General features: G+C 39.8%; 1 protein-coding gene across 1 annotated transcript in view; it reads left to right on the top strand.

The window, feature by feature from the left end:
* Positions 1 to 2,804: 2,804 nt before the first annotated feature.
* TRPC7 (transient receptor potential cation channel subfamily C member 7) overlaps positions 2,805 to 24,595 on the top strand; it is a 66,273-nt gene continuing 44,482 nt past the window's right edge. The window contains exon 1 of the mRNA XM_005147245.4: positions 2,805 to 3,575. Coding sequence (XP_005147302.1) covers positions 2,823 to 3,575 — 753 coding nt within the window. The 5' untranslated portion in view covers positions 2,805 to 2,822. The remainder of the gene's footprint in view (positions 3,576 to 24,595) is intronic.

The raw sequence follows: 24,595 nt of genomic DNA, 5'->3' as shown, positions 1-24,595 counted from the left end.
AGAGAAAAGTTTTTCTAAAATAACAAAGTATCAATGATTATACTTGGACATCAGGCAAAATATCTAATAGGATCCTCACTGCTGGAAATTATCCATCTTTCTGAGGTGCTTCCAGTAATGACCATTAAATATAACAACAAATATAAGGTTGCCAAATATCTTACTATTCATGGCTTCTGAACATCAGCAAAGCCCAGTGGAAGTCCTCCAGCTTGACACAGCTATTGTAATTAACTGCCCTAAGGTATTTAGATCTGCGGGTCATCATGAGCAGCTACAGAAGCTGAATTGGTTTCCACTTGTAACAACAGTTATTTAAGCCATCACCAGCTCCTTCTTTGGAGTTGCTGAGCATTTTAAGAGGCTTAATTTAGCATCAAGGAAATCCCAAGACTGCAAATGTGTGAAGTGCTTTTTGGTGCTATTAGTCCCCATTTAACAATGTCACAGTTTAGAAGTGTTTCTTTGTATGTAGAGTCCTTACTTGAACTCAGACTTCAGAAGAAGTTAAAAACTTAAATGATAGATAAGCACTTTTTCATATGGTTAAATACTTCATTTTGAGCACATCTTAGTCCTCTTGGCTCCACTGAGACTGCTTCTAAGATGAAAACTAATTGCTGGGGACATGTAAGGGGATGTGTAGGTGCATATATGTGAATACATGCTTGCAAAATCTGGACTCTACTGAAATCAACGAAACTTGTGCTATTGACTTCTAAGAGGTCCCAACTTTATCCCTGAAATTTTGCTGCTTTCCTGCTGTCTCCTGGTCAGTGTTAGATACATTAATGCTATGATTTTTCAGCTGTTCTTGTTTTATCTTATAGAACACTTCATGCAGTCTTGGGAATTAATTGATTTAACCATTTTTCCTTCATTATTCTCTGAATTTCCTCAACTTCCAACCACACCTGAAGGGATTGGTTTTAAGACCCGTATCTCTCAGTGGAGCATGGAATGACATGTTCAATTTCTTCCAGCTTTTATTAAGTTGTTATAATGATGCATCAAATCTTTGGGGGAGAGGTTCATAATAATGAACCTTTCTTTCAACCTTGTATGATCACAGAATTTCCCTCTTAGGATTTTTTTTTCATTTTCATGTAGCTGCTAAAAAATGCTGTAACATTTGTTTGAAACTCCTCAGTACTTGCTTTCTGCTCTAGATCTGTAAAAAAAAGTGATGAATTAAAATAATAGAGGCGTGAATATGTGTAAGTTCCGTCAGAACAGCTACCTTGAGATTTTGTGTGTCCTGGCACTTCTTAGGTATTCTGTGTTTCTGTTACCATTTGTTTTCCTGCGGTTTTGCTTGATTCCGTTACTGTTTTCTTATATACTATTGAAGGCAATGTATCTACCCCACTGGCACCTTTCCCTCTCACCATTCACAACAGTGCTTTCAAACTCTAGTAGTATTTTTCAGAGCAACATGAATTTTTCATTGACTGAAGTCAAAACTGACTTGGAGAACAGATGGGGCATGGAAAGATGAACCTTTGCCACCCCACTGAGCATTAACACCTGCTTGTTACATCTGCCCATAGCAGCTTAGAGGCTCCTGAGAACCTTACCCAAGTGATTTAGGACTTGCTGTTGAACTGAGTGCAAATGGGTTTCATGAAAAAGGTGTTGTTTTTACCTCTTTACACAGACTGCCTGTTCTGTGGGTTTAGGGTGGTGATTAACTCCATGTGCTTAGACTCTAAAAGAAGGACTAGGATTTTGTTGAGGTTACTGCAATAAGATTTTTAAAAGAGTAGCATCAAGATGGCAATGAATGCAAAGTGTGAATGTTTTGAAAACACAGATAGATTTAGGATTTTGGTTAATTTCATAAACTCCTCCTCAAGCCTGGTTGTATATAGCATAGTTCCAATCTAGGGATCTAATCTAGAGATTCCAGAGAAGGCAGAATAAGATTAGTTTGTCACCAACTCCAACTGAAGGCATTTTAGTCACTTCATCAGTGGGAAAACTGCCCTCTGAGACCATAAACCTGTGTTCCTGTCTCTCTGCAGTTGCTCTCTGGAAGATGCTTACTGGGGAATGATGTGACACTACATCAGGAGTTATTCCTGTGCTTTACAAGGCTGGCCGCTGTATTTAGAGTAACTGCCAACTGTATTTCAGTGAGAAAATTAGTCATTCATTAAACTGCTCTAGATCAGGAAACAAAAAATGGCTTTATGCAGCATGAAAAAAGTGGTGAATGAATAGGTGGTTTGCTTGCACCAGCTGAATCTCAGCAGAATATGTGATATATTTATCCTTGTTGCTGTGTGTTTAAAATTAGAAGCACACTTTTTAAGTTTATGGAACATCATTTATTGGCCTGATTCAAGGTCTGTTGACACAGGGAGTCCTGCTAATTTTCTTTAAGGCTCATGCCCTCAAGGATGGAATTCAAGAAGAGTAAATGGAAGAAATATCATGTTGTGGATATCATTCCTAATTACTGTATAATAAAGTTCTAAACAATAAAAATGGAAAACAATGTGTTCATACTTTTGGGGAGGGCTATTTCTGAAGTTAAGAATGTATTGTGTATCCTTATTGAAATCTGGAAGGGTGTACAAGTCAGAAATTGTCTATTGTTCAGAAAACTAATCTTTATTCCTATATGTATGGATACATAGGATATATGACTCCTATATGATTCTGAACAACTGGCCCAGATCATAAAAAGCCAGCAAGAGCTGATCATAAAGAGCCATTTCTAACCTTATTTCAGATTAGGTGAGATTATGACTCTCCGGGAATATAACCAGCCTTCCTTTCTGGTTTTCTGCAGGTTGAGAAACAGCAATTATAAAAACATGCATCGCAGGCACACAACCCTTCGGGAGAAGGGCCGGAGGCAGGCCATCCGGGGCCCAGCCTACATGTTCAATGAGAAAGGCACCAGCCTGACTGCAGAAGAGGAACGCTTTCTCGATTCTGCAGAATATGGCAACATTCCTGTTGTGCGAAAAATGCTGGAGGAATCCAAAACCTTGAACTTCAATTGCGTTGATTATATGGGACAAAACGCCCTTCAGTTAGCTGTAGGCAATGAGCATCTGGAAGTGACAGAGCTCCTTCTCAAAAAGGAGAATCTTGCTCGGGTTGGAGATGCTCTTTTGCTAGCCATCAGTAAAGGATACGTGCGCATTGTAGAAGCAATATTGAACCATCCAGCTTTTGCCCAAGGACAGCGCCTCACACTCAGCCCTCTTGAGCAGGAACTGAGAGATGATGATTTTTATGCTTACGATGAAGATGGAACTCGGTTCTCTCATGACATTACCCCTATCATACTTGCTGCCCACTGCCAGGAGTATGAAATAGTTCATATCTTACTTCTCAAAGGCGCAAGGATTGAAAGGCCACATGACTATTTTTGCAAGTGCAATGAATGTATTGAGAAACAGAGGAAAGACTCCTTTAGTCACTCTCGATCAAGAATGAATGCCTACAAAGGATTAGCCAGTGCTGCTTATTTGTCTCTTTCCAGTGAAGATCCTGTCCTTACTGCTTTAGAGCTAAGCAATGAACTGGCCAGACTAGCCAACATTGAAACTGAATTTAAGGTAATTTACTGCTGTGTCTTTTTCCTTGGGCTGAATGTGTTCAGGGTACTGTATGTTTTATATGTTTGATCATGTCCTGGTTTGCCGATTGAGGGGATGGGGGAGGAACCAGAAGCTATAGAAATTGCCAGATGTGTTAACTACACACATTCAGATCACTCTGCATTCTCCAGCTAACAAATGTTTGGAACTGAATATTGCATATGCTAGCAGAGACATCATTTCTCAGAGTTTCTATGTTGCAGGCTGTGATTGATTAGAATTTCTAGTTTGTGGCAGGAATAAAAATCAGATTATTACAAAAATGGAGACTCATTTTTTTGTAAGAAAGGTAAGTCTTCTTGATGACCAATCTATTTTACAGGAAGAGCTCTAAAGTTGTTTTAATGGCTTAAGAATCCAGTACATCTAGTTCTCTTGCAGTGATAAGATGCATACATTTCTAGTTCTGTTACAGAGATAAAAGGTATAAATTAAGCAAATTTGCTTCTCTGTAAAATAATATAAATTGCACTGCATCTTAATGGTTTAGTACTGCATCTGTGTATGAGGAATTTCATGAAAAAGGAGGAGAGAAATGATTAAGAGATTGTTATGAAGTTTATTACCTTGCCAAACAGTGGAACTTGCAGAACTGTCTTCCAAGTTATTTAAGATTTCCATTACCATAATGAGTTTGTAAATGTCCTATGTCATTTTCATTCTTTCTTTAAGTCATTTGCATGACATAAATAGCATTGAGTCCCTTTCTAAAATAAATTAGTCATGAAAAAGCTCATTTTCAGTGGCTCAGTCATCAATGTAAGGTTGTTTTCTAACTTATGACTACTGTGCAGCTACAATCACTATCAGTGACACTGAGGTAATAAAATCTATGTTGTGAGTAAGCTAGTGTAGGATGCCAGGCAGGAATTCATTATTTTTAATTTAGAAAACTATTCGAGTGTTAAAGCATCCATTTTAGGATTTGTAGCTACATGCTATAAAGGATTAGGGCAGTGATCATCCTCCTGTACTTGGCACTGGTGAGGCTGCACCTCGAATCCTGTGTTCAGTTCTGGGCCCCTCACTACAAGAGAAACATTGAGGTGCTGGAGTGGGTCCAGAAAAGGGCAGTGGAGCTGGTGAAGGGCCTGGAATACAAGTGTGATGCAGAGCTGAAAGTGTATACCTGGAAAAGAGAAGGCTCAGGGGGAACCTTATCGCTCTCTACCTAAAAGGAGATTGTGGCAAGGTGGATGTCAGTTGGTTCTCCCAAGTAACAAGCTATAGGACAAGATCAAATTGCCTCAAGTTGGAATATTTAGATTGGTTACTGGGAAAAATGTCTTCAACAGGAGGGTGGTCAGGCGTTGGAACAGGCTGGCCAGGGAAGTAGTGGAGTCACCATCCTTGGTGATATTTAAAAGACATGCAGATGTGGCACTTAGGAACATGGTGGACTTGGCAGTGCTGGGTTCACAGTTGGACTTGATCTTAAAGGTCTTTTCTATGATCCTCTGCTCTCCAATTTTAAAGTGAGAAGAAAGCACATCCTTAGGCTGTTCCCTTTGAAACTCTGTAGTAAGTCTCTAACAGCAAAAATATCTCAACCACTGAGCATTTTTTGGCAAAAAAATTAAGGCAAAATCTTACAAACTCCTTTTACCCATGTGAATCACAATCTGAAGGACACAATAATTTAAAGGGAGTTTTTACTTGCAAGGCATTCAGTCCTAGTGAAGCAACCTTACTTGGTTAATCAAATCTGGCTGCTGGAGTGAGGGCTACTCCTGTGTGAAAGCAAGCACTGTGGGCTCACACCCTTAGTTAACAACTTTAATATCTCATTAATGTTCCAGCCACTTTTTAGTAGGAAAATATATATAGTGTGGAACATGAGCAGTCTTGTACTGCACGCTTGTCAGTTCTGATAAGTGTCTTGCTGCACAAAAGTAAATTAATTTCTATCAGAGTCCTGCCTTTTTTTCATAGACCTGCCAAAATGGTCTAGACTGGCACTGGCAGGTACATGAATCCTCGAGGAGCAAACAAGCAATCAGATGTTAAATAGTCCCATGGTGGTTGTATCTCCCCAGCATTGGGAAGTGGGCGTGAGTAAACCAATACTGGAAAACAAATTAGAAATACTTTGCTAAATTACTGTATTTCCAGGAAGGTTTTCCAGTTTCATTGCGCCTTTGGAAGGTTCTGAGCAACACACTTCTATGTATGGAAGTGAAACACCTCAGAAGTACCCATACCAATTGTTTACTTCAAAGTTGTCACATTCCTTTAGTATATTAATGCTTCCAGAAATAAGAAGCTTCTCAAGGTTATAATGTATTCTCACTGTAGGAAAAAATATCATGTATTTATGCAAAAATATTTATTCTTATTAACATAAATGTGATGTGAAATAGGGTATTAATAAAAGAGAAGGGTTTTTGCAACATGAAAATCTGAGAATTCGTTTCCAGAAAATGCTGAAAATGTATTTAAGAAGCCCACACATTATGAAGATTTATGGAAGCAGACAAGCTCCAGAGGACTCTTTTTGTGCCTAAAATAATAATTTCCTAGAATTTTTAATCTTTAGCACCAAAGTTCTGTCATTCCAATTGGCGCTCAACAGATTCATAAAATTACCACTTGGAATTATGTCAGAATGGTTATTTCTATGCAGTCTTAGGCAATACAGTTTTCAGGAGGTACAAAAAGTCCTTGAAACGAAGGACATGAGTAAGATTTTAATACTGTAGGTGGACAAATAGTAATTAAGTAACCTCTAAAGAAAATCCTAGCATGAGCTAATTAAAATATAAATGCAGTGCCTCTCACCTGCTGCTTGCTGTCCTAAATCTCTTATGCAATAGCACCATTCAGCACCACAGTGTGGGGAGCTAATACATGCACCATGTTTTTAGAGAGCATGACATTTTTTAGGTGAGTTGCCTCTTTGTAGACTTGAAAGATGAACAAAACAGCCATGTGAATGAGTTTAAAGGAGAAAAGTTGCATTAGCTGTGGTGGGTCATAGTTTAAGAGAGACTCCAGTGAAGGTTACTAGGTGGAAATCATTTTATCTTTTCTTTTTTAAAGTGACAAAAGCTGAATAGATTTTTCTTGTCCCAAATTGCTAAGTCTTACATTGCAGTTCTTAGCAATGTCTTTGCATAAGCACTGTACACCCCAAAGTAGTATGGAAGTGTTACTAAGGTGAAAATAGAAATATGCACATACACAGATCACACTGGCCCTCAGCAGACTTTCCTTGACTGATCAATAGGTCTTTAAGAGCAAGAGTAGATGTTCTGGCTCTCAGTCCAGAGTGGATATAATGCCCTATTGAACTCTTTTTCTAATCTGTTGATTTTGGCTCAAAAACAAGGTCAAGACAGTCAGCTGCTGCTGACTGCACAGTCAGTGGCTTCTCACATGCTGAAAAGGATAACAGTGGATTCTTGCAGCTGGAAGAGGGAAGCTGTCAGAGCTGATCAATGCCAATGGTTTTACTGAGGCAGATACTTTATTGGGGTAAATCAGTGCTCTTTCACTGAAGCTTAGAGGAGGTCATAGAAGACATAGATCTATCCCAGTATTTAGAACAAATTGATAGTTTGGATCAATGTTGCTGTGTCATTATTTCAAGCAAATGTCAGCTTTTGCAATGCTTATTGAAGAGGGGGGGGGGAAAATGGAATAATGTTACATTCACATAGAAGTAATTTCATTTTTCCTTTTAAATTTTCTAGTGTCAAAATGATGCAAAAAGGTTATTAATGAGAGAAAACGAATCACTTTTAAAGATGTAGCCCATGAGTCTAGAAATAAATAACCTTAATAAGATAAAAGGTATTGAACTGGTTGGTACTACTGAAAATGCTAACGACTCAAGTGCATTAAATATCCTGGCAATTAGCCTAAAAACGGGGTGGGTAGGAAACCCTTCAGAGGTAACTACAGCATAACACATTTCTAAATTATATGCCTCTTGCCGTCACTTTTCTTTTAACTGTTGTCCTTTCTCTGAAAAATGTTGGGATCCAAAAGCAGACCCTAGCTGTGAGCCTGCTCTGGTGTGCAGGTGAGCATCATGTTCAGGTTCAGCTGGCTGATGGACCACAACTGGCTGCTTTGCTATTAGTGGGGAAGCAATGGCTGCATGGCTGCAAGTCAAGCGTGTAGATAATTACAGAGATGTGCCTGCTAGGAACTGGTTGTTGTTTCACTGGGGTAATGTCAAACAGCTGAGGTTCAAATCCTTAAATTCTTATGATGGTTAGAGTGGTAAAAGAGTCCTGGAGACTCAATGACTTGTATCTGTTAGGGAGGATCTGGCATCCTGCAGCACAGCTCTTGCTCCAGTAAGTTAGCTCCTTTTTGTTACCTAAATGCAAAGGGTGAACTTCACAGGATGTGCCTGAACTTCTAAAAAGAAACAACCTTGTAGATTTTCTCAGTGTTTCTGGCTTTATTTCTGCAAATGAGAAACTGGGACCACTTTCTTTGTGGTTGACACTGCTCTGCTGTTGCAAGGTAATAATCACTGAAATAGCTGGTTGCATCTTGCTAAGAAGCTGCAGCTTTTTAGGGTTTGTGGTTTTGCAGCATTGTAGAAAACCTCCTAACCTCTTTCTTTGTCAGGCTTTCCTCATGTTGTGGACATTGCTGAGGGCAAACACATCAGAGATTGTAAACTGCTTCCTTTCCCCGTATTTATTGCTAAACTTGGTGAAATTTGACTTACTGAAAGACTGACTCTTTAAATACAAAATAATTAGGGGAGTTTCTTTTTAAATTTGTAAGAAAATAAGAGGTAATGGCAATAAATCTAGAGAAAATCAGATATGACATTAATGTGAAGGCTTAAGGAACCTTGTAAAGAGCTAACTGTAAAAGTTGAACTCTGTGGTCCTGACTTGGAGTAATTTTACCATGAAGAATATATGTTGCATGGAGTTACAAAAAGCCATTATTAGATTATTGTATTTTGAAATGAGTGATAAAAATAGAAAAAGGCAGGAAATATTGGGAAACAAAATAGAAGGGGAAGTATTTTGTGAACATAGACACTAGCAGTGGACTTAGAAAGATAAAAGTCTTGAACACCATCAGACTGTAACGCAGTGAGGTTACACTTAGGAGCTCTACTTCCCACCCAAACCCAACATGCTCTGAGACTTGTTTGCTCTCAGAACTGACTGATTGGAAACAGCCCCTGAAACTCACCTCTCATTAAAGAAAAGAGATTTTTGTGGGAACCTCCCTAATTAGCCACATGAGCACTCTTAGAAATCTATCACTTAATTTTTCCTCTCTGACCCTTTCCTCCTTGAGTGTTGTTTTCATCCCTTCCTAATCTCTCTCTCAACATACTCTGACAGAAGTCTTGCTTCTGATATGTGTGGGAACACCTTTTATGATTCCTATTTATTATTTCATCAAGATGCTCTTTGAATCTTTCATGTTTTTATCTGGCTTTTTTTTTTTTAGGTTTTCATCTAATTTTCCAAAATTTCTGGGTTGTTTCTTTTTTCTTTTTGTCTTTTTTGTTTCCACAGGAGACATGCGTTTTTTTTAAGAGATGTCTTTTTACTTGTACATCTTCCATTTTTCTATTGCTGTTTCACCTTGCTGGGTTTTAGGAAGAGAAGCCAGCCAGTGGGCAGAATACATTCACCCCCTTTTACTACTGTTTTTATTTTCTCCTGCACAAGTATCATCAATCTTACACAGTTCCTGTTCTGAAAATTAAGCATCACTATTGTAAATACTTTTGAATCTATGAATGTTCACTACTTCCAGGTGATTGTCTCTCACACCAGGTCCTGTGCACAGCTGCTGTTCCTCCTTGTGTGGGTTTTCTGACAATCACTCCAAAAAGCAGCTCCTTAGGGATTAAAACCATCTCTTCCAATTGCATCCTTCTCCTCTGCTACCTCTTCTGACTCTCACTGCTAAATCTGGAATTGAGAGAGCAGGCCACTGGGTTATTTGGCTTTATCTCAAATTAATACCTGAGGGCACTGGACTTTGATGTGGCTGGGCCAGAACATCCCTTTCAAACCCTTTCTGTATTAAAGCTGATGTTCTAATTAGCTTGTTCTCTGCATCTGCTGTTGGTTCCATGCTCCTTCAGTACCCTCGGCTTCTCTAAGGGAGATAGATCCCTGCTGCCTTTGAAGCCATCTTCATAGGCAAAGTCAAAAGGGTGACTCACATTTGGTTTATTTTTCTTTTACTTGAATATACATGATACCTGAAGAAGGACAAAATGTACACATTGCTAAATGCATTTACACTGCTGTAACTTCTGTAGAAGTGATGAAACCTGCTATTTCAAAAGAGATGCTGGTAATCTAAAGTCTATCAAGTTTTTGGATATGAACTTTTCCAAGTCAGTCTTTAATGGTTTTTTTAGACATGGAGTTAGGGATGTGATTTGGTGGGTTTTAGCCTTAAAAAAGAACATTTTATTCCTTTTTGTTTTTTTAACCTCCTCTCACCTAAAATCCAATTTTCTGCTTTGCCAACACGTGCATTTAGAAGCTATGATTCTTGTTTTCAATTTTCACTTGTGCAAAGCAAATGCATAAGCTGGTACAACCAATTACCCACCTCATAATACAGGAAAGAATCAAGTACCTCTAAAGCAGGAAAACAATTTCCCGTTATTAAAATTTGAACTTATTGTTGAAACAAATTAGGTATGAAAATAAGAGAGGAAATTAAAAATTATCATGGAAGTAGCCTGGGAGAAGGAGAATGTATTTAAGCCTTGTAGTGACATCTGTGTTTGGCTCACTGAATGGGACTCGCTCTGGGCATGAAGATCTCGTTCTCTGTGCTGTTCTTTTTCAGAGATGAATTCACTGTTAATAGATGCTACATTGATTTTGTCTCAAGAGCTAAATTAATTAATTGCAGCTATGTTTTGCATGGATGTGTAGAAGAGAGTGTGAAAATGGATGTGGAGAACCCTTCCGACCTTAAAAAAACCCCACCAAATTTGTGACTCTTGTATTGTTCTCCTTAAATATTTATAAGTTAAGAAATATCTTCTGTATTTTGAGGGCTGTTATTGTAAGTGCTCTTTCTATGTTCTGTGATTAAATCATTTTCTGCCTGGCACATTGCCCAAGCAAAATGGGTTTCAAATGTTGCAGGAGAAGAAAATCTCCAAAGCTTTTCAGAGTGGTTTAGAACCGATGCCAAAGCTGCGATGCCTGGAGCTGTCTTGAAAAAATGTATTAGTAGCTGTGAAGGTATGTTAGCATCTGTCTGTGTCTGTTCACAGTAAAGCAGAGTAGTAGATGCTGTGATTCATAGTGAAGGTATAACTCTGCCATCTACCAGGCAAAAATAAGACTTACCATGCAGGAAAGTTGTAACTCTGGTACCAGCACTAGCCACCGAGCAGGCACATAAAGTTGGCCATTGCCTCCAAGGTCATTTAACCTACTTTATGGATGATTGAGTGACATTGTTGAAATCTTCCAGCTAACCTTGGTCAAAACAGACAAGGAAAACCTCTTTAAAAGCTGACAAAATACTCTCTGCAGGAAAGTGTTCTCTTTGCTTTCCCATAGGAACCAACCTGTATCTTCTGTTTTGGAGTGGAGGGGAAAAAAGATTCTTCCAACACTCTCTGACACAACGCATTGCCTTTGATCAAATCAGAGATAATGCATCAGTGTAAGAAAATGTAATATTTTAATCAATGCCTTAAGGGTTTTCTCCCCTCAAAAAATTGTTTAGAGGAAACTTTTGGCGTTTGAAGATGTAAAACAGAAGCAAACCTGGAAACACTTGAATCTTTCAGAGAGAACTGCTGGCATACTTTCCTTTTTTAACCCCATGATGCTACAGCCAGTGAGACTTCTAGCAATGCCAGTTTGCATGCTAGGAGTGCGACGTTTATTACCTTGGGGAGTAATTTCTAGTCCTTAGTTGAGGATGAACAGCATTGCAACTGCAGCCCTTATAGCTTATTCTTTCCAGTTGAATTGCACTTGGCATCCCTAATACTCCAGAAGGGTTCTAGTTTAAGTGAGCAACAGACACGACAATGAAAACGTAAATTAACATGGAATCCCCTTATAATAATTAGAGGAAGACAACAGGGGGATTCACAAGTTGAATGGGAGGGAGAGAGCAATGGGAATGGTTCACATACAGAAGCAACACAGCAGCTGCCTCACCCCTGTCAAGCATTTCAGAAGCATTTTCAGGTAAATAAGTTTTAAGACAAACAATGAGACATTTTAGGCTGTTAGAAAGATAAGCGCAAAATCTGGAACCAGTTGGAAATGAATGTATTTCAGTTGCTTTAAGGTCATTTTGCTCCTGGGATTTCAATGTTTCCTTAGAAATAAGCAGCCTATCCTCCATCAAGTTTGTGTTTCTGTCAAGTTGAAAAATCCCTATTAATGGACATATATTTAAGGGACCTGAAGGGCAGGAATTGGTAAGAGCAGAGTGAACTCCCTTACACATAAATAATCCTGGGAGGAATCTGTAGCAAAAGAGGGGAAATCCAGCAATATTAATGTGTCTGTTTCTCCCTTGCCAGAAACAACTGGCACTAAATTTTGGAATCAGAAGGTTCAATGCTGCAGTAAATGGGCTGCACTGTGCCTTTTAGTGCTTTCTCCCTGCATAAATGGCTGGTGAATTTTATCTTGCTTCCTTTTGTAGCCTGGTTTAGTGATTATATTAAGCCCAGATTTTCCATGTAGTTATTAAACCCTGGGTAGGATGAGGAATTTATACATTATCTCTCTGTTATATAAAGGTGAATTTTATAAAGCATTCTGAATTCCCAAGGCCTCCTGGCAGCTACGTTTAGTGAGCCATTATTTTCAGGAAATATATTTGTGTGTGATATCTTACATACAGCCCCTTGGAGCATATTGAATATATTTAGAAGGTAGAGGTTTAGAGCTGAGAGATCTTTTCATTCCTTTTCAACCTGAACCTTTGATATTGAATACAAGGGGAGTAATTTACCACAGATACAGGTAGTCTGTGGGTATTTTGTGGACAGGGTAAAGCATAATAAAGCTTGTGATGTGTTAATCAGAAATGTAAAAAGTCTTGACTAAGTACAAGGAAAAATATAACTGTCATTTTGAGATAATCTGTTGTGTGTGGAGGAGATTTGTGGGTTAAATTCAGGGTTATTTTGACTTAGAGTTGCTGTCATGCAAAAGCAACTAAAAAAAGGTTAAATTAAATTAATATGGTGCCCATGTGCGTTGTGAAGTCATATACACCACATAGAGCTGAGTAAAAAGCAGCAGGTAACTGGTGTGAAGATTTAAGTGGCATTTAACTGGCTTTTGGGAGCAATTTTAGGGAAAGTGAAATGTTACCCTCTTTCAGCTCATCAGAGAGAAGGAGTTAAGAAAATTGTTTGGGTTTAGAAATGCCTAGTTTTAGGAATGAAAATGATTTGCTTGCCTTGTGTTAGTCTTTTGTGTGCAAGCACAACTCTACCACAGCTTTTTGAGTACAGATGCTCAGAAGGATGAATCTAACAGATACAATGACTGTCACAAACCCACCTCAGGCAACAAACAGCTTTGAACTACTTTCAAAATTTAATTCAACATAAAATCATCATCCTACCACAATGTTATTCCTTTCACATTTTGTAACAGCTTCAACATGGGAGAAAACCCCAATAGGTGGCAAAATCACTGCTTATTTGACCATGATATCATCTTTGGATTTGTTGAAGCCATGATTTCATCCTTACCCTTTGATAGGTACATAGTCAGTGAAGCTGGTGGACTAACCAGTGGGTCTGCTCCAAGGCTGACCACTGCGCATGGATTCTTCTCTATAGAAATGGGGAATCAGAATCATAGAACAGAATCATAGAATAGTTAGGGTTGGAAAGGACCTTAGGATCATCTAATTCCATACCCCCTGCCAAGGGCAGGGACACCTCACACTAAACATAATGGATTGCATATTGGATTAAGAGCTCCCTCACAGCCACCTAACCAATCAGCAGTTGTATCAGTGGGTAGGATTTATGCTCTATCGCAACCTTTCTCGGTTATCCCACAGAAGTTTGCCTTTGTTTCTCCAATCTCTAAGGAAGAAAGGGGAGACAAACTCTGCTGTGCCACCTCTCACTGCTCTGCCGACTGCCCAGCCTAGGTGCTGCAGGGCTTTCTGTTCATGTAGGCAGATGGAGGATGCTTCAGGAGAGCCGAGCCACTGGGACTGTGCTCAGTCACAGCCCACCAGAGAGGAGCAACTCACGTTTCTCTGCCAGCTTTGCTGCCAGCTGCTTGTAGCAGTGTGATAAATAGGGGGAATGATTTGGCCTGTTGCCTGTGTTTAGTTAACAGTGCCAGTGACAGTGTTCTCCTTCCTCGTTCACTGAGAGCACATGACAGAATGAGTCCTGGTGTTCAAGCTGGTGCACCTACTCGATGGTAGTGAAGAGAGGGCTCCTGACACCTGCAGCTGGCTGCTTTGAAAGGAAAGACATGTTGGCACTTTCCTTCCTAGTATGCCAACTGTTCTCTCTGGAAGATTAGTTTAATTCCAGGGTTGCTTCTCTCATACTTTTACCATCCTAGTCACTGGATTGTTTGCAATGAGTTCAGAGCTTGTATGACTTTGAGCTTGCCCTTACTAGCATACTCACCATACATCTTAGGGTTTTCCCAGAGCACTTACTGATGTAAAATTACATAGTAATACAATCACCCTCTCTCCCCTGCTCAGCAATGAATGGTACCAAGAGGGGATATACTCTAGTGCACTAAAGATGATGACTCTTTTCAGAAAGACAAAGTCAAACTACTGGTGAAGTAAACAGATGGAAAATGATGCTATCAGTACTATACTATCAGTCCAATACAATAGGTAAGCTTTGTGTTTAATTAGTAATGCCAAATGCCCAAGCATTGAGTATTGTTTTTTAGGGAATAGTTAGGAGCAAGGTGGTTTTATTATGAGCAGGATGACTGGTTTCCAAAGACTGCTGCTCATTATTCATGTTGAACAAGGATATCTACTGGAACTACAAATGAGCATAATTAAGACTATTGCTCTGAATAGAATAATGTTACTAGATCAGCAGATGGGAGAATGGAGTCAGGTACATTTATCCAAGGCACCGTAGGGAATTAATATAATATTAATGAATGTAAATGAAGTAACATTCTGGGGATCTCAAGTCTAACATTAAAGAGAATGCAGATGGGAAGTGATTCAGTTTATCCCTCATTGCTAAATGTTGTTATTGCAGATAATTACAGTGAACTCATCCTCACTGTTTCTAGGCAGACTACCCGCTGAATTGTGGATAAACAGGGATGGTATACAAACAAGCTCGCATTGCCACAGAATGGTGCTAGGTACCTTAGTCTCTATGTTTTTGGGGTATTTGCATGATCAAAAATGGCAATTTCCTGTAATATAATTTGTTGTAGGAAACTTTACACTAGTGCATCATGGAAATTGCTTACTGCCAAGTGTGTCATCTCTTTGTCACTATTCAAGCCCCAGGATCTGGCCTCATTTCAGAACAGAGAAATGTAATCATGTACTCTTTATATTCATATTTCTGCTTAAGAAAGTGCCGCAATATCACTTCTAAGCCTGCTCTTCTTAGAGAAAGGATGATGTCCATATGGTCAAGAGTGGTCTATGCCAGGACTCTACAGCTGGGTTCACATTTGTCTGCATTGTTCAGTTGCTGCTTAGGTGCCTTAGGGACCAGAAATTGATCCACTCCGATGCTTGTGACTAATTTTCCAAGGAGCTGTTTTTGCTGGATGTTGACAACTGTGGTAGTTGCCTGTTTGAGATCTGGAAAACATATGGTTATTTTAGTTATTGAGGTGAGTTGTCCCATGGCTCTCAGTTAAGGCAGCATTCACTTGCAGGCTGGATGTAGGAGTTTTTCTCCTGATACACAGGTGCAATTTGTAGCCGAAACTGTCATGAGAGATGGGACTCAGCACCTTTGAACCTTAAGAAACATACCTAAGTATGTTTCCTAAGGTACATACCTAAGTATGTACCTAAGTATGTTTCTTAAGAAAGCTGAAAGTGCCAAATTCAGCTCAACTTAGAGGATAATCATAGCTGTGTTAAGAAAATAATTTTTTTAAGTTTAAAACCACTATTTTCTCCCTGATATTCCCATCTGGTTTTCAGAAAACAGGGGTTTCAAGTGGCTGAGCTGACAAGAGCCACTCAATTGAAGGAGAGCAGCTAATGCATCCAGTTCAAGGAAACTGTCTGTTCAGTCTCAAATTGTATAGGAAATGTGGATCTTCCCCAGTGAAGCTTTTAACAGACAGAACAGGAATGTAATAAACATGGGAAAATGCCAGAGAGAAAAAGTGTGGATGGTATGTGAAATGAGAAGCTATAACTTTTGTGCTTTAATACATCTATCACATCAGAGCTGCAGATTTGCTGCCCATTATCCTGCGGGTCACTGCTCTGCTGAAAACAGAATAAAAGGCAAGAGAAAGATGTTAACTCCAAACCTGCATTGGACTCCTGTCCTTGTGAAATGCTGTAGGGGGAAAAGAGGAATTCTTTCTGCCTGACAATAAAAGTAAGGTTGAGGTAAAGATTCCTCTAATGCTAGGGGCATTTGTATCCTTACTAATAAGAAAAGCCGTTTCTCAGTGTCATGTTTCCACACAAGGAACAAGCAAAGGTTTGAACATCATGGAGAGGGATCTGGAATCTTGCACTGCATCATCGCGAGCTTAATTTCACTGCTGACAGTAACAGATCCTAAGCTCTTCTTCACCAAGAGAACTAGCAGAGTACAACGTGTAGTTTGTATTTAACAAAGAGAAGCTGTTGACAGGATACAGGGAGACAGACCCTCTCCTTCCCTGAGCATGTGTATTCCCTGCATTTTACATGCCAAAGCATTTAGCTAATACCTTTGTACAGCCTGTCCTGTTTATGCGACATCCAGGGACCTAATATTTTATCTTCTGAAAGCAGGTGTTTCAGTATAAACATTTAAATGAGCTTGAGAAAATCTTCAAGAAGGTAAACCCCCTACATTTTAATTAGTTAAGGAATTAAAAGCATGTGGCTTATTTGTGACATGGGTTTGAAAGCCAGCTGAGATGATCTGAAAGAGAAACACATCCAGCATCAAATGCCATCTTATGCTGAAAAGCTACTATGAAACCTGGGGATTTTAAATACCAGAGATCTGAAAAAATTCTTGTCAACCAACACACTTTCTTTTCTGACCAGATTTACATATCTTCAGAGACATGGAACAGGGCGTTAGTTCTACACTGGTGTTTCTGCACCTCAGTAGCACACACATGTGTTATCGAGATGCTTGGTAATGGTACTTGTCAGGAAGAAGGTAATGTTGTGGGAAAGGGGCAGGGGAGATGGAAGTGTTCTTGTGGCAACTTGTTAGTTATTAAAAAGGATTGTACTTTATTCAGGGTGAGAACTTTGACTAAGTCAAATGATCAAAGAATTTCAGTGTAGGAAGAGTTCATAGAAACAGTAATAAAAAAGGTTGAGAGTGGCTGAATCTGAAACTTCTTATGCAAAGGAACCTAAAATTTTGAAGAGTGAAGAATTATGTTCAGTCTCAGTCCTTGACTCTCTGCTAGGACTGTGTGTGTGGATTTCTGGCTTTACTGCCCCAAATAATCCATTCACTAAGTTTAGATTAAAAAAGAAAAAAAAACCCAAAAGATTGATATTTTAAAGAATTGTTTCAAGGGGGTATCAAAGTCAAATAGTTTGCAATTTCCAATGCTTTAATGGATGGAAATGCTTGCAAAATGTGTAAGTTGGTTTGGATCTCACAAAAGCTGTATTTATCACAAAATCAGACTATTTCCCAGAAGCGATGTTTGGTAGAGTTGATAGATACATAACAGGTAGAGCACAAAAGAGTAGCAACAAAATATTGAGGTACAAACATATCTTTTCTGCTGCTTTTGCCCATTGCCATTCCTTGGAATGTTATGGTTAAAGGTTACATGTATGCCTGGACCTGTGAGGGATGATGTAAAAGCACAGTAATGAATTTCAAGGGATTTGCTAACCACGTCAGGAATTATTAACACCATTTTGACTTCTTTAAGGATTTGATGTATCTACCAGTCAATAGATATAAAGTGGAATCTGAAGTCAGTGGTTTAATTGACTTCTTATTGCTCTATCCCCTTGTCGAAGGGATATGCTCCCAGAAATCAGTTACTGCAGTGCATAGGAAAAGATGAGTTGCAGCTAAAAAGCCTAACCTACTGGGGAGAAGAAAGAGGCATCAAAACCATCTCTTATGGTAGATCAGTCAGTGCAATTGCCATTGAAATCCTTGTAATGATGCAAGGGATGTTATTTCCATGGCTCATTGGAAACCACAAAGTTTTCACTCCTCAGTCCACACAGCAGAACATACTGTTGTTTCCTGGACTTCTTCAGCCAAAAATAACGTCGACACAGACGGCACTGTCTGTTTTGTCCTTGGGTTCTTCTATTGGACACATCTCTTGGTGTCCCCTGATGCTCTGTCACAGGGTTTAAAATCACTCTTTGCCTGGAGGCACTGCCCCTCTGCTCCACTATGCTGCAGCCTGACAGGCTTCAGGGAGCAAACAGTTGCCACGTTTATCTTGGCTCCATTTAGAAAGGTCCAAATAGCTTGGAAAACAACAAAATGTGCATTTCAAATGTCAGTCTCCTGTATTTGAACAGATTGCTTATTATATTGAGGTGAAGAAGTCAAGGTCTGGATCACTGGAGAAATGAACCAGTGGAATCTGTCGCTACCTCCAGACACACTTAGCAACCTGCATATGAGCAGTGAAATGCTTTAAATGAGCACTTGGCCTCAGTTTTTCAGACACATGCCCATTGAGTATGACACAGTACACCCAAAGCTCCAAAAAATCACTGATGTGCTGCCACTTAAGAAGCAAAAGAACACAAACCAACGTGATGTTGTGCTTCCTGAAAAATTAACTGTACAGCCCTTGGCATCGTTAGTGCATGTAGGCATTGAGTCTGGAAACAATAGAAACGAGCTCAGCTGCATTCAGATGTGTCAGCAGTTACGTGCACAGTTAACAGAGCTCTTTGGAAGGGTTTCTCTGTGCTCTTCTGAAGATAATGTGGTTACATCAGCAGGATCAGTGCAGGGCCCTTCTTTAGCATCTCCTCTCAGCGCTTTCCTTCCCACAGGCCTTGTGCTTTTTTTCATTCCTAAACATATGGCCAGTCACAGACAGTGTAAATACCCAGGAGGAAATTTGCCCAACAGCTTCTAAACTGTCTTGTGCATATTTCATGAGCGATCCAATTAGTAAATGTTTATAAGCATTTGGAATATTTGGTCTGATGGTTTATTTAAAAATGTAGTTTCAAATTTAGCATGTAACATTACCGGCTTTGTGCCCCCTCCTTCCTCTCACCTTTGTCTTCTTCCTAGGAGCATTTTTATGTGGGGGAGCTTTTTGTTCATGTTTAAGACATTCTCCTTTTCTTTTTTCCTGCTGCTGCTTCCCAAAATGCTAACCCCACAATGCAGTATTTCTCTCTATGATAGATGTGCATGTGTGATGTAGATTAAATACAAAGAACAAACAACTTCAAGAAAACATGAAGGGAGGCTCTGTGCAAAGTGCCCACGGCTTTCATTTGCACAGCAAATTGAATGCAGTCCAGAAATGCGAGTTTTACTGCCAAGAACACAGCTCCTGCATCACTCATAGACAGGAGGCTGGATCCAGCAGATCTGTGCCATGCAGTTAATCTGTGAATGCACTGAGAGGACACAGAGGCTTTCTGGTGCCATGATAGTCCCAGTTACAGATACTGGACATTCACATGCCTTAGTTCCAGATGTCCTGGATTTGTGTGTTTAAACCTTCAAATTCCAGTGAAGCAGATTTATGAGACAATATACCATGGGCAGAGCCCTTGAGAAACAGTAGCTTTAATGTATAGCCATCATCTTGTATCTACTCCTCTTTTCCTCCTTTTATTTGACAAAAACCCTCCTGTGTGCTGTTAAGCAGCATGAGGTTTTTTGGATTGCTTTGGGGTTTTTATCCCTAGCAAAGGGTTTGCAGATTAAATCATCCTGAGCCGGGTACATGGTTATTTATCCAAAGAGAAACTTATTGATGACACTGTTTTCACTGGTCAGAAGTCTGACCCTGAAGCTTTAGTATAAGCTACAGATATAATGTGTTAGTTGCATAGAGGATAGCAATAATATTAGAACATAGAACAATTAGTCGTATAGAGGATAGCAGTAACACTAGAACATAGAACTATCAGTTGTATAGAGGATAGCAGTAATATTAGAACATAGAACAACTAGTACAGAGGATAGCAGTAATGTTAGAACATAGAACAACTAGTTGCATAGAGGATAGCAGTAAAACCTGTGAATCTTGGCTTTGTCTCTAGCTGGAATATCTGTTGATGGGTTGTGGTTCCCTCCCTGCTCTTTACATGTTATTGGGAAGCAATTATTAGAGTGAATTTGACAAAATGTCCTAAATGGTGACATATGGCGTGATTTTCACGAGCAGCGCACTTGTATTTGTCATGCTGTATTTGTGTGTCATGTGCTATCCTGTTGGTCTGTGGCCCCATTTCCAGTAGCAGCTGTGCAGTGATTGGTCTACAGTGATTATAACCAGAAAACCTGCAGGTTGATTGACAAGCTCATCCCACTTTGAGATTCCTGGAGCCTGAAAGATTGCTTCAGTGCACTGAAAAATGCTCGCAAGCAACAGAAGGACTTAAACACAAACCCAAGTGTGTTCCTGTATTTGGGACTAGGAAGATAGCTTTTAATTGCATAGAAGGTTGTTTGATCCTTTTAGTGTCTGAACCATTGGCCTCACTCCAGTTTTTGGTGAAAGCTCATCTGCACTGAGGGGGTCAGCAAAGCTCAGACCTGCTTACTGTATGTTGCAGCATCGAGGCCAGATTTGTGCCATCCGAAACCCACCTGCCACCTGCAATGCTGGCATTTGAGATGTAGGTTCCCATGGATGAAGTTCCTTTTCAATCCTTGACCGTGATTGCTTTTTAAATGAACTAGCCAAGACAGGCTGCTGCTCTTACTTTTTCTCATTTCACTTAACATTTTTACTCCGACTGCATCCCTCTGACCTGAAACAGCTCTTTTCTGAAGAAATCTGGGTGGTTCTGAACAGATGTGGAGACATGACAGAGTTCATTTAGAACATAATCAACAGATAATAATAGGGTACTCAGAGAAATTGCAGTGAATGACAAGTACCATCAGCCTTTTCAAAACAGCAAAATTAGACATTTTTAACTCCACATGCACAACAGTGCTAGAAGAAGCAGGAAATGGCTTATTTGGAATCCTTTTATTATGTTCTAGTTTTTAAAAACCGATATTGTAACATTCTCGAGCATTATCCTGATCCTTGTATGCTCACTGTCTCTATAGGAGGTAAAATACTCTTCCATGTGTTCCATTTGAAACAGACTGGCTCTCTTGTGTACTTAGTTGTGTCCTTCATCTTCCTCCCTCAGGCTTGGCAGCATTCAGCTTGTCAGGATGAGGCCCCAGCATCCCTCATGCATGATTTGTGGCTTTCATTACTGTAAAGATCCATCTGTTCTAGGAAACATAAGCCTGAGACTTCTACAATGCAGTAGCTAATTAGAGTACTTGGGAAGGTTTGGGTTGTTGTCATTGCCTATGTCTGGGTTTGTGATGCTGCAGAGAAGACTGAGCTGGGGTTTGGGTCTCCAGTTTGAGTTTCTTGCAGTGATGGGAGAGAGGAAGCTCAGGCTTCCAACCAAGATGGCTCCCCTCAGAAACATTTAGACCAGGAAGGCCATGAAGTGCCTGGTTCAGGGGTTGAACCCCTGTGAAGTGGGGGCTGTCCCTTTGCACCCCAAGACCCAGCGGGTGCCTGTCCCTCTGTCTCTCGACAGCCACCAGGAGTCCTCGGGACTCTGATCTTCAGAACCTTGCTGTAGGGAAACGTGTCCTGGTTCTCCTTCACCTCTTCCTCCTGATGCCTCCCCCTTGCCATGGGGCTGCAGCCACAAAAGCGAGCCTCTCCACTCTCAGAGCGCTCCTTTGTGCAGGGAGTGCAACATCTCAGGTGCTTCCAGATGTGTGAAACAGGGGCAGTTTACGCAGCACTGGCACATACACTGATACATTTTGCATGCTTGGAAATCCTCTTGGCTTCCTTGAGTTTTTTACAGTGTATCACGAATTGCAACTCAGTGTTGGGTCATTTCTGCTCGGGTCATCAAAGCTGCGCTATGCACACCGGGGTCAGGAGCAGCTCGGCTGTCAGTCTCCTGCTTCTTAAAGGCACAGCCAATAACCGGTGCTTGCAAAGGGACAGACACCGACATCAAGAGACTCATAGAGCAGCTGTGTTCTCACCCTCAGACTGAACAGGGTTTTCTGTGCTGACTACGAGCATTAAGGAAGCCAGAACAAAGATGACAAATGCCTTTGTAAGAGGAATCGTTAGAAGGCACAGCAGGCTCCTTGATCATCGAGGCTTGTCTTAACATGTGAGCAGTCGTCTGAGAGCAGTAAGCTGCTGTCCTGCCTAGCTGCAGATTGGTTGGAAGGCTTTAGTTTAGTTCAGTTTAGAGAGTCTGTATATTGGGTCAAGTTTCTTACTGCTGTTGTCTGTTTAAACATTGAAGAAACAATTTAGAACAAAAGCATCATTCATAGTCTCTGCAAATATACAAAACCTGTGAAAACATGAGGCTTGGAGATGTGCAAAAAGTTGGGTCTTGATGGAGTTTGCCAGCTGGGAGCCTGCCATTTACAGTTGCCTTAGAAGCGCTCTCCTAGTTGCTAGCTAAATTTTCCTTAAGGATTGAAAGAGGAAAAATAATCTGAGCTAATGCATACAAGTTGCTCAGATGATGTCAAAATGGTGATGGAAATGACTTAAAACGTGCTGGCTAAAAGAGAAGCTTGTGAACATTGTGAACAGTGCATGGAGAATGGTGTTAAAACTTAGCAGAGTTCTCACCCTTGTATTTATAAACTAGCTGGGTTTATTAAGTGTCTCCATCACCTGTGGCAGGTAGGCATTTCATTCCCAGCCTGCGTCTATTTTCAGTTTTATCTGTATTTGCTGTCCTTTACAATGCCTGTAGTTACTTCCAGGCTGATATTTTTGTTTGGGCATCTATTCTCTCAGTGAATGAATAAGCTTTCTATTTATTGAAATTCATCTTGGTATGGTGAAGATTAAAGCATGGAATCGGTAAGAGAGGAGTGCTTTGAATCCATAATGTGCTATTTGTCTTTCATTTACATTTCAGACCTGACTTAACCCTGTATTTTATAACATTCACTCTGCAAACCCTATCTCCATCTAGGTTTCGATGCAAATGTGCGGTCATTATCTATGTGAACCTTGAGGACACCTTAAATCTTAGTGTATTAAATTGGCACATTTATAGAAGGCTTGGTGCCCCACTTTCTGCAATGGGGCATACGCCTCCTCTACCAGAGGTTAACATCTGCTCATTCTGATGTCTGCTTTTAAGAAAGAGGTGAAGCTCTTGCTGATCCCCATGTATAAACCTGTGGTCTGATTACAGCACTCAAGGAGGAAAAGGGAAACCCAGATTTCAATCTTTTTGATAGACAAGAGGATGTAAACACACAAGTTCCACCATGTAGAAAGTCTCACTACTAAAATGCAGGCTATTCCCTAGCTCTTCCAGTTCCTGGGAGAATGATTTAATCCGAGCCCTGAAGGTGTTTCTGGTTCCCTGTGATTAGGAAACAGCTATTTGTAGCCTTCAGCATATAGGATAGCACAGCAAGCAAAGCAAGGACACACACACACACACATTAGAAGGCACCTCAAACCTATGACAAAGTCATTAAGCCAACTTATTTAAATATTCATTAGCAAGAGCATCTCAGTTCTGAAGGAGAAAAACTGTCCGAAGACTTTACCTGTAATAACATCGTATCTTAGACACTGTTGTTCTACCTAACTATCAAATGTTTGCACACTGCTTTGAGATCTTTGCCTAACAAGGAAGACTAATATATTGCTAGGTGTAACTGTTGGAATTAATAATTTAGAACATCTAGGTGTAAAAACTGGGTTACTTTCATCATTCCATCCAAGCCAGGTTTAACTACTTTCTTTTTTTTGGCTGCTGCCTTAATTAGATAAGCTGCTGAATTTAATTAACTTATCAAACCTAATTTAAAAAGATCTCTCAAGTCAGTAAGAGCCTGTCTTATGCTTATTATTTCTATTTGTTACCTCAAGTCTTTAATATCACCATTTTGTTAGGATATTAATGATAGCCTTAATTGTTTTCTAATTTGCTGCCTTTACCCAGACAGTTGCATTTTCCTCATTTCTTAAGTGTCACCATGTGAAGATCAATCACAATTTAATTTAAGACACTGAAATTGCTCTTCTACCTCCCTATCAAGCCAGCCACATACTGTTTCTTTTCCCATAAGTGTAATTTGGGTTTGTGAGGTGAAATGATTTCGTACGAAATCATGTTGAGTTTCTGAAGCCCCATTTACTGGAGAAGTGTTATGACAGAAATGATCCTCTGGATGCTCTTTTAGTACTCTTTAACCAAATTATTAGGTAATAAATTTGAAACTGAAATTTCTATTGCAGTTAGATAAATCATTTGAACACATCTGTATCTTATACAGCTTCTTATACAAGTCTGAAACTGCTAGAAGGTTACTAAAGAAAGAATTACTAGCAAAGAATATAAGTTCTAAAATTTATCAGAGCTTTTGGCCATGTTTTCACATTTCTAGAGGATACACCACACAGAGGGGAGAGATCGAGCATTTGCTTAATATCAGTATTTGCCCATAAATGATTTACTTGTTCTGTAAAGCATCCTCTATTTTAATGTAAACTATGCTGCTAGTAGGAACATTATTAATGGAGTCTGAAGCAGTTTCTGTATGTGAAAACCTAGCTACATCCTGGGTGGAATGAAGTGCTTTCTTTTTATCCCATCTAGGG

Source organism: Melopsittacus undulatus, chromosome 10 (genome assembly GCF_012275295.1).
Source record: "Melopsittacus undulatus isolate bMelUnd1 chromosome 10, bMelUnd1.mat.Z, whole genome shotgun sequence".
NCBI classification, from domain to species: domain Eukaryota; kingdom Metazoa; phylum Chordata; class Aves; order Psittaciformes; family Psittaculidae; genus Melopsittacus; species Melopsittacus undulatus.
The sequence above is the reverse complement of the archived record's forward strand: the minus strand, read 5'-3'. Positions and strand labels throughout refer to the sequence as shown.